Here is a 15,586-nt window from a genome sequence, read left to right on the forward strand (position 1 = left end):
TTTGAACTGTCTGGGGTTTTTTTTGACAGCATTTAAATATGAGTTGAACTTGAATGCTTGCAATTCTCAGAAGCCTTCAGTAAGAGATTGCAGGCCTATGGCAGTTTTGAACTCCCAAGCATACTTTTAGAACTTTATGTTTTTCACTGATGGTGGCATATTTGCTTTTTCCTGGTTCCTCTGTTGTTTGTCTTTGTGATATTGTGTGTGTGTGTGTATCAATATATATATTTTTAAAAAATGTTGGTAATGAAGAGCTTTCAGCCCCCAAACCCCCATATACATAATCCAATTGTGTAATAATTACATAAATAGCTGAAAATACTCAAGAATGCTTATCTATCAATTCTATGCATGTTTACTCAAAAGTAAATCCCATTAAATTCAATAGAGGCTGATTCCAAGGTAAGTGGGCATACGATTGCTGTGTTAGGCTATCATCCTTTATACATTTACCAGGAGTTAGTCCCATTGCACTAAATAAAGATTTACTTCTGAGTAGACATGCATAGGATCGCACTGTTAATTGCATAAACCACATAAGTACTACTGCAGGTTTGTGCGTTGCCCGAGTCTTTGCAGTTTTTGATCAACAGGATTGCAAAAGACCTTCATTCTTGCCAATTCCCTTGGATAGCCTCTAACCAAATGAACACTCTTTTCTGATTCTCTAGAATTTCAGGAATGAACACTCAGAATCAGGACAGAAACATTATCCTTTAGAAAAACAACAATAATAAAAAATACAGTAGGCTCACATGTCGTTTATATCAGTAAGTCCTTACAGAGCATATGCAAACACTGGCACTTATTACAGGATATACCTGGCATTGAGACAAAACTTATGGTATCCTACACAGAGACCAAAAATATTAAGGATTGACAAATTCACGATGCCACATATATTAAATCATGTCCTTGGCAATCTACACTGATGGGCTTCTCCTCATCACATGGACATTATCCTTGTGGTCACTGTAAATATTCCAAAGCCACCACTAAGGAGCAGCTGTTTTGCATTCCTGTGGACCAAACAGTTCAGGCTCATGCAATTTACTACCTGGTATAGTATTTATGTGGTTTATTCAATTAAATTTTATTTTGTTAAATTGTAAGTTGGTCAAACCACCAGAGTCTTGAAGTGGTGTATAGGAGAATATTCAAGCAACATCCACAACTCAAGATCAAGTGCACATTTTAAAAGAAATAAACTTGAATTTAGGAGACATTTTAGGGTTTGATTTAGGTTTCACTTAGAGTGAGCAAACTTCTGTAAGCTTTCAGTAGGTAGATGTGTTCTGATTAGCATTAAAAACTTCCAGCTTGGATTTTAGTATGTGTGTGTTTCTCTTGTAGTCTTCTGAAAACTACTTTGGTAAGGGAGCATGTTGAGTTGCAGTCTTCCTGCTGAGAATGACCTTTAGAGAATGAAGTTCCTTAGATGCAAGATGTCGTATAAAATTATGAAGTGTAAAGGCTAGCACCTTTCTCAAACAGTTATAAGAAACTGAAGAGAGTAAGGATGCAATCCTATTGGATCTGCCCTTGATAATGGACAGCCTCTGAACCCAAAGCAAAGTGGGAGGTGCAATTTAGCTAGATCGGCTTTTTAGCCTGTCTAGCTGATGTGTTGGAGAAGAGGAGGGAAGGAGACTGAGAACTGTGAATGCGTCTTAAGCCATTCTTTTCTCTTCCCACCCACCGGCACCCCCTTCCTTTCCTCTGAGGTTGCCTTTGCACCCTCAGAGAGTCAGCCTGCTCAGTTCTCTCTGCGCTGGCTGTGAGCGTTCAGTCTCCTCAGGCTGAGGTCAAAACACTGTCTCCAACCTTGGATCCAAGTATCCGAGAAATCCTATGGCCTCCCAGACACTCTCTAGGGGCCATAGGATTGCTCTCCCCTTAAGCTAACAGTATAATCATATAATGTCTACTCAGAAGTAAGCCCCTGGTTCAGTAAAACTTAGTCCCACTTACCTGGGAGTCAGCTCCATTGAACATAAGGTGGCTTCTCCCCCAACCTGGTTCCCTCCAGAATTTTTGGACTCCCAGTGTTCCTGACCATTGGCCTTGCTTTTTGGGGGCTGAAGTTGAAGTCAAAACTTCTGGAGGGCACCAGTTTGGGGAAGGCTACAATACCTTTCAGCACAATAATGATTAGAAATCTGATTTGCCATGTTGGCCAAGCGAAACCTTGCATCACTGCAGCTAAAGTTGCATTCTATGCTAGGCATGGGGCATAGCAGCCAGCCCCCAAATGCCATCCAGAAGTCCTTGCTTTCTCCTACTACAGTGTTTGGATGGCACAGCTTTGTGTTAGTGCAAGGGCCATGGGCTGCAGTGACTGTTCTTAGAGAACAGCTGAAGCTCTCACCTGTGGCTCCCTCTCCGTCTTGATCCTTTTTGCTCCTCAAAACCCCTTCTGTAGCACAGTTGCTTCTTCAGACCACTGGCTCTCTTGTTCAAGCAAAGAGAAGGGAGAAAGGCTGGCTTAAAATTCCAAAGCAAAGGGTGGAGGTATCTCATTGCATCAGTGGTATACGTCTGGCACTGGATCTTGTACTTTGCTACAGTGCAGTGCAGGGAAGTACAAAATGGTCCGAGCAGCTACAGTCTGAAGTCTTCTTGTGAATAAACCATGCAGAAATCAGTACCCTTATCTGGACAGATAGCCTAGCTACAGTTATTCACACTCTGATAACCTCTCGTCTGGATTACTGCAATGCCTTATACATGGGGCTGCCTTTGAAAACAGTGCGGAAACTTCAGCTGGTACAAAACAGGGCAGCACATTTACTAACAGGGACCAACAAGGCCACATCATGCCAGTCCTTTTCCAGCTTCATTGGCTACCAGTCCAGGTCCAGGCCCGAGCCCGATTCAAAGTACTGGTATTAACATTTAAAGCCCTAAACAACTAGGGTGAAGGTTATCTGAAGGAACGCCTCCTCCCATATGTACCTGCCCGGACCTTAAGATCATCTTCAGGGGTCCTTCCGTGAGTCCCTGCCAAAGGAAGTGAAGCAGGTAGCTCTGCTGTGGTACCCCAGTTGAGCTCCCAGGGGAGGTTTGCCTGCCACCTACATTATACTCTTTTCGACACTAGGTGAAGACTTTCTTATTCTCCCAGTATTTTAACAGTTCATCATCGTAGTCATTTAACCTCTGTATAAATCTCTCCATCGCTGCTCAGTTTTACCCTGATTGTGTTTTTATATATTATTTTTATTGTGTTTTTATACTATTGTTTGTTTTATACTGTATTATACTTTGATTTGTGTCTGATGGTTTTAACGTTTGTGAACTGCCCAGAGAGCTTTGGCTCTTAGGCGGTATAAAAATGCAATAAATAATTGCTACTGATTGAGTGTGTCCTGGACTGGAGCAGAGATTCTGAGTGTAGCGAAGGTAGCCATGAGCATGATGAATTGCTGCAGGGAAGTGTTTAACTACTGCACACATTTTCCTGATATGTTTTACAACCCTAATTTTCTTTAGTGCACACAATGACAAAATAAAGGTCCAATTCTGTCAACATTTGAACAGTCTTTCTTCCATTTTGAAGGTGTTAGAATATTAACAATTTTGTTTTGATCTTAGTTGCATTTACTTAATTTGGTTTTATGTACAGTTGAATAAGCAAACGGTTCAGTGTTTTCATCTGAACTGTGCAGATTAATCCGGGCAGCTACCTTTGGTGGGTTGGATGGGTATATTTGGTGGGGTGTGTGTGTGTATGAGTCTGATCTAATATCTGTACATTCTCTCTCTCTGTAATACCCAAGTTCAGCCTTTTTCCCTGTCACCTAGAGCTTGCTGACTAATATGGTGTTACATAACTCATTTCTCACATGGATGAGCTGCAAGCCCTGGATAAAACTCTGAGTGTTCCATGCATGCACACATTTGCCATCCAGTTTTTAATTTAAGAAATGCACAGGATGGGGTGAGGGGAATCAATCATGCTGAAAAGTCCCTATTGCTCTTTGATGATGTTTAGGTCTTTAGGGAGGTCCTTCGGATCTGTGTGCTGCATCAATAAATAATACAATGTTGCCTATACTGTCATTCAGCCTAAAACTGTTGGTGTCTAGAAAATAGTGTATCTTCCTGCCTTGCAAAGTGTCAGCCCAGCCTCTTAACTATGGATTATATTGAGACAATGGGAATTTACATGGGCATTTCTCAAGTAATGTACTGACAGTTGTGCACCACATTATCCTTGCATTGACAGAAATACTTGTATTAGTAGTGGCAAAATGTAAATGGCTTCACATTGTACTATGATTTGCAGAGTTTGGCTGTGGGAGTTACTAAAACACACACACCCCTCCCTTCATCCCACTGCACCACACCACTGTGTCTTCAGTCCTGCACAATCTCTTTCCTTGGCTGACTGTATACCAATGGCAGAGAATTACTGTTTCCCAGCAAAATAAGAAAAGAACATATGGACAATGTTGTCCCTGTCTTGGAAAAAGGTGGATCTTGTTTTAACAGCTTGTAAAATCCTTTGTAAGTCCCCAGTGGATTGTAAAATCATTAAACCAATGAATAAACATGATAGTTGTGCAACTATGAATATTCTGAGTTACAAAACAGTTTGTGAGGGGGGATGAAGAGTGCATTTCATTAACTTCACAAGAATTATAATCCTAATATTCTACAGCTGCAAAACCTATAACTGAGGGCCAGGATAATTTGTGTTCATCCATAATTTCGTATTTTAATGAACCTTTTTTTCAGATGGCCATTTTTTTCTTTTTCAGATGGCTAGAAAAGAGAAGGCTATAGGAAAAGAGGCAACTAGCTCTGGTGTTCTGAAATGTCAAAAAGGTTTCTTTATTTTTCTTATACAAAATATAAAAAATGTTCTAAAAACTTTAAACCAAACTTGTACAACTCTCAATGTTTTGGATCTTGTGGATCCTTCGTCAGGAGCTGTACAACGAAACGAATTACTTTTCTAAGTAATTATACATTCGAAACCGTGTAGATATTTTTTACAAGAAATTTTTTTACAAGAAAACCATCAGCAGTCAAACTGTATATTTCGTTTAAGAAATTTCATATATTTCGTATAAGAAAAATAAAGAAACCTTTTTGACATTTCATAGCACCAGAGTTAGTTGCCTCTTTTTCCTATATCCTTTTCCTGGTGCTTTCTCCCTCTTTTTTTCACAATAGAAAAGAGAAGGACCAGTCATGTCAAGCTGGACATACGTTTTTGGATCAGCACTCTTTGATTAAAGTAATAAATGGGTGATATCTAGCAATAGAAAATTTAGGATAAAATCTAGCAAAGAAAATTAGGCACATCTAACCCATGCTTAAGTTAATGGAATTAAGATGCCAAATTTTCTTGGGAGTAAGCCTGGCTGAACTTTGTACAGGCTGCAAATTCCACTGAGCTCAGTTTTGGCTGGATTGGGCCCGCTGCCTATATTGTATGAACTACAGTGTAATATTAGCTTTAGGAGGGAGACTAGGGGCATGTCTACACCTCCTGGCAGAGGGGGGAGGATCTCACGATATGCTGATCACGAGCCCCTTAGTCCACATGCAGCACGTGACGTCCTGGGAGGAAGGGGGACGTCGCGCCTGCCATTCATTTTTTTTAAGAAAAGGAGCTGGAGCTCACCTGTGCTCCAGCGCAAAAGTAAGTTTTTTAAAAAAAAGCCATGACCCCGCTCCCCTCCCCACCCCCAATGGGCATGGAGCGCTTGAAGAGCTCTGTGCCCTGTGCCTGGCTCCTCACATTTACTCGCGAGGAGCTGGGACTAAACCGGGACAGCTGCCCACACCTACCACAGTCTCAGGACAATCCCAAGACCGTGGGAAAAATCGGGCTAAAAGCCATCCCGGTAATCCCGGGGAAATGGAGGGATCCCCTGTGCGTCATGTGGACACACAGGGATGATCCTGGGGTGATCCCTGGAATAAGGCATCATCTAGACATGCCCTAGATGTGCAGCCCAAAAAACATTTAGAACATGACATACATAAAAGGGTAATACAAGGCCTGAAGCTGGGGGGAAATGACCTAAAACAAACTCAACTACAGAGGGCAACAATCCAGAAAAGAGGGAATCTTTACCTTTAGTCAGAGGAGTCTGTGCTAAAGAGAGCCACTTACTGGAAATATTTGGAATATAAGACTATGAACAGAGAAGCCAAGAGGCGACAGCTAAAGCAGCTAAGGGGATAAAGCAGCTTTTAATAACTGAAAATGCTAGCTGTTTTCTCTTTTTCAGGCAGTACTGGAGTATTTTGCTACTTGCCCCAAGCCTTTCATACGTAACTTTAACTATAGTTTGTTGTCTATTAGTCAGTGTTGCCTTCTGATGAAGGCAGTGATGAATTTCAACTTTACAGCCTCTTCTCTTCTTCTTATCCACTCTAGTTATTCTCAAAACAATATTGAGTGGCTCTAAGGACAGAAAATCAATACTTATTTTCTGTACTGTTTTCTGGCCATTAATTAAGTCAGATTTTATTTGTGATATAAAACCTGAATCAATGTTCTCTTTATCTATACTCTTTTTTTTCATGAACCATCCAGAGAGCTTTGGCTATTGGGCAGTACATAAAAAATAAAATAAAAATGATATCACCTTCCTTGAGGATTTTTCAGGAGGACATTTTTAATGCTTTGTTTGCATATTATATTTCTAAAGAAGTGCATTAGTATATGGCAGCTTTCCCCAGCCAGGTGCCCTCCAGACTTTTTGGATTACAACTCCCACTATTCCTGACAGTTGACCAGGTTGGCTGGGGCTGTTGGGAGTTGAAGTCCAAAGCATTTGGAGATAATCAGGTCAGGGAAGGCTGCCTTAAACTGTACATATTCTGTACTTTTCTTGTCCTTAAAAGTGCTGAAAAGGGAACTTGCACCCTAATCCCTGCAGACATTCCCAAATGTTGACATCCAAGCAACTGTAGTGAAGGATACTGGTATTGGGTGGAAACTGTTCAGGGTGGAAACCATTCTGAAGGCAATATTCCTTGAGAAACCTTGATATACAGGACCAAATGGGACATACGTTAACAAACTGTGAGAGTGCTAAACTCCCTTGAACTTTCCTTCTAGATCACAGGACATATATATGCTAATTGTCAAAACCAACGTGATTTCCTTAAGCATTCAAAGGGGTACTTAAAATGTTGAGGTGTAAACAAAATCAGTGTAGTTGCGATTACTTGGAGAAAGACTTTGTCAGAGACACAATAAAAGGCTTGTTTTCCATCTCTCTTATTTCATCACTATTGCATAAGTAGAATGTTTCTTAGTAAAAAATAACACTCCCGTTTACTAGAAGATAGGAAGGCAAAGAAGCCATGGACTTGGTATGAATTTTCAGTAGTTTTATTCGTTTTGTCAAGCAGATAATTGAATCTGAAATTGATTCAATAAAAAGTTGAGAAGTGAATGCCACCCCCATTTGACACATAAAAATGCCACAGAGACAGCATGTACCATTGGGTTATGGCAACATTTCAAAATATATATTTTTTTCATTTTGTATGCAGCAATGTAAACTTCAAGAATAGTAAACTATAACCTTTTCCTAGTTCTTTGTACATATCACATGATCTATCACAGATAGAATTTTAATGGCGAACCTAAATTGCAGAAGTAAACCGCTTGGTGCTTACAAGTTTTGTAAAAAGTGTTAGATTTGATGTAAATATCTTGCATGTCCTTAAAAAAAACTCATAGCAATGGAATAAAAACAAGTGGCAATTTACCTCTTAGTCCCCTATATTCTCAATATTGTACACTTCATAAATTGCATTCCTCTGTAAGTGGCTGCTAGCTTTGTTATTAATTTTTAAGCAAGGTTCTTACACACAGAGCTTGATTCTCTTCTCACAGAAGTACAGATCAGGAGGAGGGTCTCCACCCCTAGACCAATGCAAGTGGGAAGCAAATCTGGCCATGGCAAAAGAACTTGTAGTCCCCAAGTGTTCAGCACTCCCATTAATCAGTGGCTTGAAGCAGGCACTCATTGATTTCTTTGGGAGTTTCAAGAGCACTGTGTCTGCAGAACACACTCTTCATGTTGTAAGACCAAAGCAAGCAACTTGCAGCGTGACCTACTTCTACACAGACAATGGACTAGAATTCTGTAGAAGGCACTGTATTTTCCCTTGCATGAGATTAAGCATGAATTGCAGTCATGCAGTTAAATATTTGACGCACACCCCCCTGAGAACTTTCTCTGCACTAGCCCTACTGAGACGGGTGGGAGGCACACAAGAATACCACACATGAAGAAGCCCACCATACTCTGGCTCAGTGGCCATTCATTTCAGTGGAGATTTCACCAGAGAAATCCCTGGCTGGTGGTGACCTGGTACTCCTGTTTGCTTCCCCCCTCGTGCTTTAGTGCAAAACATAACATTTTATTCTTGCTTTTGCTCTGGCACCAAGTGCACTTATCTTCACAAAGCAATCTCCCTCCCTCCCACCCCCCTTTCCTACCCCCACAAAATATTTTCTTTTGGTTTATTTGAAAATGTTTAGCATACAGCTCTAGTAAAAAATAAGCTTATGACATAGCATAGCATCTCTCTCTTTGTAAATCACAGTGTGCGATGTGTCATTCAGTACCTAATGTTGAAAATATATGTCCTGCTCCTTATGATGATTGATCATTAAAACAATATGCAAAGATTATTCATTTATACATTACATTCATTTAAAAAGTTTTGTTTTTGCCTTTTTAAAGAAGTTCTCCCAAGTGAAAGTGCAAGCAATTTGGACATGCTGAAACGTGATGCCTCAGACTCTGTTATTATCAAAACTGTACATCTATGTACACCGTATTGAACATATGTGCTTTGCAAGAAAGACCTGTGAATTATAGCATACCATGTGTGAAGAGTTTTCATTAAAAAAATAACATTAATGTGTGAACGATGACATGGAAGGGCGTGTTCTCCTGCTTTTATTTTGCAATCCTGAAACAATGTCTCCGTTCCCTTCCGGAATCTCTTCCTTCTTTCGTACTTTGAGGCGAGTGAGGAGCTTTATTAACCACTCATCCCACTCCTCTGGCAAAAGCAGCAGGAGGAAACCCAGGCCAATGATGACAATGGCGATTACACGGACACTGTTGAAGGCAATGTTACTCGAGTAGTGGTCAACAACTGCATGAAACATGGAACAAATATCATTAAGGGGTAGAAAGCATCAGCACACACTCTACAGAATAGTTCACATACCAAAACACCTGGATTTCAATGCAGTCTCACAACCCAAGGCCCCATATATACAACCCAACAATACTGTGGAAACAGAACACCACCAGTGGTATTCAACGCTGTATATCAGGGGTGCAGAACCTTTCAGCCCCAGGACCAAATCCCATTTCTGAGAAGCTCTTGGGCTGTATTCCAGTGGTGGGTGGGTCTGAAGGCAAAAGGGGGAGTGGCCTAAAGTATAATTGCTATTTTAAAAAGTTATTGGCCACCTTTCATGCTAGGAGCTTCCCCAAGGTAGTGTACAAGACTAAAATACATAATAAAAACAGATATGGAATCAAAAACAATAATAAAAGTAAGAACACAATAAAAGCAGCAGCAGCAACAAACGTATCAGAGAAAAAGCAGATTAAGACAGTATGTTTTCAGGGCCTTTTAAAAATCCTGCAATGGTGGGGTCTGGTGGATCACTTATTCCAGAGGAGTGGGGCCATTGCAGAAAAGGCCCACTCTCATGTGGATGCCCACTTAACTGCTCTCACAGGTGGGCAAATGAGTAAGACCTCTCTTGCTGATCTTAAAGTACAGGCAGGCTGATATGGGTGAAGGTGGTCTTTCAAGTGATTTGGCCCCAAACCATTTAAGGCATTAAAGGCCAAAACCAGCACTTGAAATTGGTCTCAGAAACATACCAGTAACCAGTGCAGCTGGTGGAATATAGGCATTATGTCATCAAAACACCTCACCCCCAACACTCAGGAGGCCATATTCTGCACCAGCTGAAGTTTCCGAACCATCTTCAAAGGCAGCCCCACATGCCATTACAGTAGTCCAGCCTGGATGTCACTATTGCATGAATAACCAAGGCAAGGTCTGTCCTCTCCAGAATGGGCCACAGCTGGTGTACCAGGCTAAGCTGGTAAAGCGCACTCCTGGCTGCCACAGCCACCTGAGCTTCCCCAGTTGGCCCAGACTCTAGGATGCCAGCGTGTTTTTAGTTTAAAGCTCTTATTGCCAATAACGTCTTAGGAGACATCAACCTTTTTAGACTGGGGGGGGGGGGGGAACTACACAGAAGCCCGGAAACCAACAAATGATGGATGGTTGGAGAAAAGTGGGTGGGACAAGGGGAGGTGGGCGGGGCCTTCTGGGGAAACCTGGATGGCTAGAATGGATTTGGCCCCTGGGTCTGAGTTTCTGCACCCCTCTTGTATATACTCTGCTCACAGGCCTAGATACAAAGAGCTAGGTTTAGGCAGTGAACTCTCAAGGATTATTTTCTTTTTTCCGTCTTCTTTGAACAGTAGATGTGTCATGTCATTTCAAAAACTGCTTTGGGACCTCTCCTCAGTTTCAATAGCACTTTGCTTGCCGTGCAGCATGGTGGAGTACAGTGCTGCTATTCAAGAAACCAAATCCATCTAGGGTGCATGGCACTAGTTGCAAGGGTCTTTAATCCAGTTTTCTTTCAACCCAGTCCTATGCTTGTTTATTTGGAAGTGAGATGCACTAAGTTCAATGGAGCTTACTTCCATGTTAGAGCTTAGGATTGCAGCTTCAGTACATTATCAATGTACTTATTAATAATGTAGCTCATACTTAGCCTTCGATATTTGGTTTTAGAACTGGAAAAGATGCAGAAAGCAGCAACCAACATAACCAAGGGGCTGCAGCAACTCCCCTATGAGGAAAAGTTACAACATTTGGGACTGTTTACATGAGAAAAATGCCGAGTAAGGCAGGGCATGATAGAGCTGTATAACACTATGCATAGTGTGGAGGCAGAGGACAGAGAGAAACTTTTCTCCCTTTCTCATAATACTAAAACCTGGGGTCATCACATGAAGCTGAATGGTGTGACTTCTTCACATAGTTAAACAATGGAATTTGAGGCAACATGTCTTTGTATACTCGTTGCTGGGGAACATGAGTGGGAGAGTGCTATTGAGTTCGTGTCCTGCTTGTGGGCTCCTAATAGGCATCTGCTTGGCCACTGTGCAAACAGAATGTCTTCTTATATGTTCTTAAGCACAAATGAGTATTCCTAATGAAGTATTTTGTAGATATTCTTGCTGTTACAAAGCTTTTCTTGATCATTTGTTTTCTTGCATTCAGGTAGATTAGAATATCTAGGTCTATGAGGAATATGCAGTGCAAGCAACTGCAGTGAATTTTTCCTCAAATCAAGATGTCTAGAGGTGTGTTTTGTGTCTTCTCTTTTATTTGCTCTATGGTACTTTGGCACAGTGCATCTGCTTTCCTGTTTGTAGCACACCAGGATCTAGATTCTATTTCTGATTTGTGGCAGGACCTGTGTGTATAGACCTACAATTAAATGGAACCTCCATCTTTGATAAAAAATGGTGGCTCCCAGGGAGGAGTGGGCAGCTTGGGATTCGGACCTGGGGCTGAAGTAGTGAAGAGCCCTAGAACTTACATTCTACTGATGAGCAGCTTTGTCTAACTCAAAGGCCTGCATATATTAGAATCTCACAGGAACACAGAAAGCTGTGTTATCTTGAATCAGATCATTAGTCCATCTAGTCCAGTATTGTTGATACTGACTGGCAGTGGCTCTCCGGGTTTCAGGCAGGATCCTTTCCTAAGTCTACCTGGAGATGATGAAGATTTAGCAGGGGGGCTTCTGCATTCAGAGCAAATGGTGTACCACTAAGCTACAGCCTCTCCCCAATCTCCTTGGATATGACTAATAGATAATAAGGAGTCAAGATATTGGTACTTCAAACTGGAATTTAAGATTGGACGTGGAGGCTTTGCTTGTGGTGCCCTTGAGGAATGTGCCCTGTGAGTGACCACACGTGAGGGGGTCTTCTTGGTGGCTGCACCCTGATTCTGGAACTCCTTTCCAGTAGAGTTTTAGCTGCCTCCCCTTGCTGTTGTCGTTTTGGTACCATTAAGAATATATTTATTTGTGTAAGCTTTTGGGAATATAACCAAGTACTCTATTTGTTTTTCTGTTGTCTGTCCTGATGTATTTGTGGGTTTTTTTGTGGGTTGTTTTTTTTTGGTACTTTATTATATAGTTGTGATTTCAGAGTTATGATTTTAATGTTTATGTGTCATATTGTGTTTTTTGTAAGTTGTTAGCTGTCCTGGACTCTTTGTGAGGAAGGGCAAGATATAACTAAAAGAAATAAAAATAAAACCAACATTTTCACACACACCCTGTATAGGGCCCAATCCACCAAGAAATTTTCCTGAGCAAACTACATTGAAACCACTAGGTGGAGCACAAGAATTCAGCATTGTGTCCATAGAGAATTAGAGACCAATTTTTGAAATCAATTTGTTTTGAAATTCTAGATTTTTAGTATGAAAACCAATATATAATATTATATTAATCATATCCAGGAAGAATTAGAGTGACTGTTTTGCAACAAATCATGTATGTTCAGTCTATACATACATGTTCATGTAATTTAATGTTAAAAAGTAAAATAATTCTTACCGGCATTTACAGGTACACTTAGTACAATTCCAAGCGATATCAAGGTAGGATATGTAATAGCAATCCCAAAATTTAATAAAATATTGAATGCTGAAATAAGAAATAAAGCTATTTCATTTTTGAGGTTAGCATTGTTAGAAAACTAATCCTGTTTAGCCAAGCAGACTTAACCAATTCACTGTCAGCAAACCCGTTTAGACAAGTTTGAACATTTTCTAGTAAGAAGTGTCCAAATTATAACATCATAGAAATTCTCTGGATTATGCAGAGGCTTCTGATATGACCCAGTGTGTACACAGAACTATTTTGTTGGACTACTGTCTATTCACTTCAATAAAAGTGGAACACATATGCACTCTTTTGCATGCATAGACCTGCCCCCACTCTTGAAATTAATGGGGAAAGCAGCTGATGTGATACTGAGATGCATACTGGTCACATAGAGTGTAGGCAATTAAGACCACTGTCAGTTTACAAAAGTTCCTCATCTTTTATTGTGACTGTCTATCTTTATATGGATCCACAAATACAGAAGACTTTCCAAGCAGCTATAACCAAGTAACAGAATTCTGCACTACTGTGGATTCCAATATTGTCTTTATGTAATAATTGATACCCATACAGAAAAATCGCATGCCCTTTTATTGGCTTTTACCCACATAAGCATTTTCAATGGCCCATAGAATGACTTGGTAATTTTTCTGCTTTTTAAAGTTCATCCTGCAGAGCTGTTACTCAAGTGGATTCTTATTACCAAAATAATTATTAATACATATTACCAAAAAAATCTATCACCAGCATATCTGATGCCATGGTCATCAGAATACCTTTAAGATTCTGCACAGGTTGTATTCCCTTTTCACTGAGTTCTAAAAGGTTACAGCTTTTGCGTGATGCATGCTGCCCTTTTTGCAATGATGGCTCTTACTAACATAGAAGCACCAACACACCAAGGTGTAGCAATATAATGTTCAGGGCTCAGTAGCCTAGGATTTGGATCAAAGGTTCAACTCTGGTTGTGCCCAATTACAAATGCTTATATGCTGGACCATGTCCTTGTTCAGCCATATGGCATCTCCAAATACCAGTCAGAATAAGTATGGAACTTAATTCATCCTCTTAAGTGTAAGACAGGGATAAACCCTAGCTGCCCACAAATCAGCTAGGGTTATTCATGAATTATTCAAGTTACACAGCAACTTTAAATTGAATGGGCATTCATCTAGTAACATCTTGACCATATCTTCCTTATACTGTTGAAGTGCTTTGTTTCACATAGGACAACAGCATTTGGCTATTATGTGAATAACAAAGGAATTAGCTCACAATGAATAAGCCTCATACTCACTTTAAAATATCATACTTCAGCAACATATTCTAATACAGCAGCAAGTATAGTTTATTTATTTTAAATAATTATACTTTTCAAAATCACCACCCCCTACAAGGCATTCACCTGGCACACATTTACACTTTCGACTGTTTAAAGTCCTTTTTATGATGTCTCTGTGATGTTAAATATTAGAATACTGAACCTGTTAAGGTTGCTGCACATATCACAGATACCTTACATAAAAAGAAGTTTCCAAGAGATACACAACAAATGTAATGCAGTATTGAAAAAGAAGATTACTCAGAGGAGTACTTCTTTCCCTACTAAAAGGTGTAGCGACAGCCACCAACTTAGATGGCTTTAAATGGAAATTAAACAAATTCATGGAAGGCTAGAAGGCTAGTGGTATGTAAGTATTACTAATTAATAAATGAATAAACAAATAACAATGGGTATTAGTCCTGATGACCCTATGATCAGAAGCACCCTGTCTCTGAGTACCAGTGGCTGGGAAGCAATCGTGAGAATGGGCTACTGTCCTCATGTTCTGCTTTGGGGCTTCCCACAGGGGTATCTGCTAGGCCACTGTGGGGAACAGGATGCTGGATTAGATAGACTTTAGATATGGCCAGCAGGGCTCTTATTCTTAATAATATGCAACACAGTTGTCTATGGTGGCTAGGGGGATCTCAGCTGTCACAGAAGGGCATTAAAACACAGAGTTTTTACTTACTCAATAATAGGACTGAAAATCCACAAATGCTTCCCCAAGGAATGCCATCAAAAGAACTCCAGTATTCAACTTTGGTAAAGTAAAGGATGATAGGAATACAGGTAACAAAAAGGATATTGAAGACAGCTAACACTGACAAAAATAAGGCAGCTTCTCCATATTTAGCACTGCCAAGGAGAAGCTTAAACAAAACCTGTAATACAGAAAGAAAAACTGTTTGAAAACCAGATCTTTTTATTTATGTATAGTAAAACGCCCATTAAACCTTAATTTACAGCATCTCATTTCTAATTTAAAGAACGTTTATCCTGTGCTAATATTCTAATGAAAACAATATCTGTGCCATTATGCAGAGGCAGATTAACACATTTCTGTATTCTGCCAACCAGCAGACAAGGAGATGTTCACTGGGAAATAACTTGCCTAAATCAGGCTTTTCATTCTTAAAAAACTCCCCATAATAGTAAAAATGAAAGAGAGAAAAACAGATTAGAATAAATGCAATGTAAATCGTTTCATCTGGGTGCAATTCTGCATTATAATGCTGGGTTTCTTGTACAATTTCAGTTACATCCTTATTCCACAATCAGCGTAACTGATTCTGCCTATCAACTACTGACAGCTGTTTTATAGTAGCAAAGTAGTGCTCCAGTAGCCAAAGCAGCCTCTCCAAATATATGCACGGCCAATCAAACAGGAATTGTTTTCAAACAGTCAACTCTTTAATATGGTGCACGACCAGTCAAGTTTATTGTGTCTGGAATTCTTCTCATTCAGTCCTGTTTATTCTCCCCACTCCCAAGCTTTTGCAATAATTTAGTTTTCTGATACATTCATTCAAGGCCCA

At 40.2% G+C, this 15,586-nt stretch overlaps 1 protein-coding gene across 3 annotated transcripts in view; it reads right to left on the bottom strand.

The window, feature by feature from the left end:
* Positions 1–8,582: 8,582 nt before the first annotated feature.
* SLC35F3 (solute carrier family 35 member F3) overlaps positions 8,583–15,586 on the bottom strand; it is a 146,972-nt gene continuing 139,968 nt past the window's right edge. For all 3 annotated transcript variants that reach the window (XM_063124376.1, XM_063124377.1, XM_063124378.1), the window contains 3 exons: positions 14,740–14,932; positions 12,674–12,763; positions 8,583–9,150 (listed from right to left, as the gene is read on the bottom strand). In XM_063124376.1, coding sequence (XP_062980446.1) covers positions 8,906–9,150; positions 12,674–12,763; positions 14,740–14,932 — 528 coding nt within the window. In that variant the 3' untranslated portion in view covers positions 8,583–8,905. The remainder of the gene's footprint in view (positions 9,151–12,673; positions 12,764–14,739; positions 14,933–15,586) is intronic.

Source organism: Elgaria multicarinata, chromosome 4 (assembly GCF_023053635.1).
Source record: "Elgaria multicarinata webbii isolate HBS135686 ecotype San Diego chromosome 4, rElgMul1.1.pri, whole genome shotgun sequence".
NCBI classification, from domain to species: domain Eukaryota; kingdom Metazoa; phylum Chordata; class Lepidosauria; order Squamata; family Anguidae; genus Elgaria; species Elgaria multicarinata.